The following is a 3520-nucleotide window of genomic DNA, read 5'->3' on the forward strand; positions in this document are numbered from 1 at the left end:
CTCTAATTTTTCTCTAGTAGGAGTAGGACCCACAGTCACCATAATCGTCAATATCATCTTAAGATTGTAGGATATTTTTCCTCAAAGAAAATTTGGGTATGTTGACCTTCGGTGTTGAGATCTAACAATTGGGCCCAGTTAGTCATCTCGACGATAAGTTAATGACTCTAACCAGTGGAGCTCGGTATGGTGATGTGGGCATTGTCTCATTTATACTCTCGACATCCCCTTTCGGTTATCGAAGTACCCCTTCGGGTAAGAGACATACCTTTCTTGGTATCGTCGCTACCGACCTAATCTTGTTGGTCGTCGAGTTACCCCTTCGGATATCGACACAACCCCTTTGGGTAAACTTATCCCTAAGGATAAGAGTATTAAGGTCGAGGTGAAGGTTAGGCCTTTTTTTCTTAAGACGATATTGTCCCGCCCAGGTGCTGACGGTTTATTGGCAATCGTCTCCCAAGATACAACGACTTGTGTCTCGAAATAGGAGCACTCCAAATTTCGAGCCCTGTCAAACTTTCGAAGCCTTGAAACTCTTAAGAGAGGAGAGAGAGAATATAACCCAAGAGGAGAATTCACAACTTGAAAATTGAGTGTGAATTGAGTGATTTGAGTGGAAGGAATGAGGTTTGTTTTATAGGAATGAAGGGTTACTCCCAAGAGGTGAAAGGTTTCTTCCAAGAGGTGAAAAGATATGAGATGTGTCTTTTCCCTTAAACCTTTTTACTTAAATATTTTTATTAAACCTTTTCATTATGATTAATTTAATTGATTAATATAATTAACTATTTACTTAATCTATTGTAAATATTAATTAATCAATTAATTAATATCACAATGATTAATCTTTTAATCAATTAATAAATTAATTAAATTAATTAATTATAATTTCATACCCCTCAATAGTTTCACATACTTGAGTTAGCGTTCATCCATGAATCCAACTCGTATGCGAATCAAATTTCTGTCCGATCATACCGGAGTAACCCTTCATTAAACATTAATTTTTCATTCACTCAAGAAATTGATTTACGACAGTCTACTCGTGAAATAGCCGTTTTATCCTTAATGATCACCAAACCAATTTTCCAACAGGTTTAAGTGAAAAGGTTTAAGAAAAAAGACGCATTTATATCCTTTCACCTCTTGGAAGAAATCTTTCACCTCTTCGAAGTAACTCTTTATCCCTATAAACAAAGTTCATTCCTTCTACTCAAGTTGCGAATTCTCCTCTTAGATTCTCTTCTCTCTCCCCTCTCTTAAGAGTTTCAACGCTTCGAAAGTTCGGCAAGGCTTGAAATTTGGATTGCTCCTATTTCGAGACGTAAGTCGTTGGATCTTGGGAGACAATTGCCAATAAACCGTAAACACCTAGGCGGGGTAATATCATCTTAAGGAAAGAAGGCATAGCCTTCACTTCAACCTTAATACTCTTATCCTTAAGGATAAGTTTACTCAAAGGGGTTGCATTGATATCTGAAGGGATAACTCGACGACTGACGAGATTAGGTCAGTAACGACGATACCAAGAAGGATATTCTCTTACCCGAAAGGGTACATCAATAATCGAAAGAGGATGTCAAGAGTATAAATAGGACAAGATCCATATGGCCATACCGAGCTCCATTAATCCATATACCCATACTTAAAAATATCTAAGAGCATCCACAGTGGGAGCTCTCTGTGACGTGGCAGCAACGAAAAACCTCCCTCGCATAGTGGGAGCGAGGTTTTTCGCTTTACATGAAAAAGCGGCTCCATGGTTATGGAGCTGCTTTTTTCATGTTTTTTTTATATATTATTTTATTTTAATAATTATAAAAAAATGTTAACGGTTAAAATTTTTTATATATATTATGTCGTTGAACAACGACTATTTTAGTCGTTGTTCAACGACTATTTTAGTCGTTGTTCAACGGTTAAATTTAGTTTTTTTATAAATACATGATCGATTTCATATTTTTTTCATCCATCTCGTTGTTATCTTCGCTTCCGATTTCTTTCCTCAACTCTCTATATTTTTCAACCACAAAAATATCTTGATTTATTTCAAATGACTCAAAATCCAGATTGATCTGTGCTCCATGAATTCTAGAGAAATGAATTGGCGGAAGATGCGGAGGATACAGATGAATGAAGAATGCTCCAACTATATAAGCAGCGACAAACGGTCAAAGAACTCAAAGTTCTTCCAGTAGAATACAGAGGAGAAGGTATTTGAATCGGGATCGTGAAGTTGGGCATGCTCGTCTTTTCAATGATTACTTTTCTGATGATCCGGTATATCCTGATGACATATTTCGACGTCGATTTCGAATGCAAAAAGAGTTATTCCTTCATATAGTTGATGCCGTGAAAAATCATTCCGAATATTTTTAATGGAAGGTCTATGCAATGGGGAAAAAAGGTTTGTCACCACTTCAGAAATGCACAGTGACTATTCGTCGATTGGCGTATGGAGTCCCTGATGATCATTATGATGAGTATCTACGGATTGCTGAAACAACTGTCATCCAATGTTTATATCAACTTTTGTCGATGTGTAATTGAAGTGTTCGGGGCCCAATATTTAAGAAGACCTAATACTGCTGATATCCAACACTTCCTTGAAATGCATGAGCAGAGACATGGTTTCCCTGGTATGTTGGGCAGTCTTGATTGTATGCATTGGCAATGGAAAAATTGCCCCGTAACTTGGAAAGGCCAGTTTACTCGAGGAGATCATGGTGTCCCGACAATTGTGCTCGAAGTCGTTGCATCTTCGGACTTATGGATATGGCATGCCTTTTTTGGGATTGCAGGATCACGTAATGATATCAATGTGCTTAACGAATCGACGTTATTCAACGACGTGTTACAAGGGAATGCACCCGAGGTTAATTTTACGATTAATAATACACAATATACAAAAGGATATTATCTTACCGATAGGATCTATCCAGAATGGGCTACTTTCGTCAAGAGCTTTCCATGCCCCCAGGATCCCAAGAGAAAAATATTTAAGGAACGACAGGAGGTCGCGAGAAAGGATGTCGAGAGGGTATTTGGGGTGCTCCAATCACGATGGGCAATGATAAGAGGTCCAGGACGATTTTGGTACAAGGATAATTTGCAAGACATCATGTATACCTGTATTATTTTGCACAACATGATTATTGAGAATGAGGGAGATGCAGTAGTCAATTGGTCGGACGATGAAGGAGATCCTCAATCACAAATATTCTAAGGCTCCACTCAAGAATTCCAAGCATACATCCGCAGAAATTACGAGTTACGTGATAATCAACTACATCATCAACTTCGAGCAGAATTAGTTGAGTATATTTGGGCACGCTATAATTGTAATCAGTGAAAAAATAATTTATTAATTGCGATATATGTATTGTGATATTTATGTAATTTTTTTAATTATGAAAGTTATTTTATGTTAGTAATTTATGAATTTAAATTTTATTAAAATTTAATTATATAAAATGTAAATATAAAGAAAGATAATAAAATATATATAATGAAAGGT

General features: G+C 36.6%; 1 protein-coding gene across 1 annotated transcript; it reads left to right on the forward strand.

Annotated features, from left to right (window-relative positions):
* Positions 1-2458: 2458 nt before the first annotated feature.
* On the forward strand, positions 2459-3229 carry LOC122055244. The gene has a single exon (XM_042616612.1). It carries the CDS (start codon positions 2459-2461, stop codon positions 3227-3229), a length of 771 nt encoding a protein of 256 aa, XP_042472546.1.
* The last annotated feature ends 291 nt before the right edge of the window (positions 3230-3520 follow it).

Source organism: Zingiber officinale, chromosome 3B (assembly GCF_018446385.1).
Source record: "Zingiber officinale cultivar Zhangliang chromosome 3B, Zo_v1.1, whole genome shotgun sequence".
Taxonomy (NCBI): domain Eukaryota; kingdom Viridiplantae; phylum Streptophyta; class Magnoliopsida; order Zingiberales; family Zingiberaceae; genus Zingiber; species Zingiber officinale.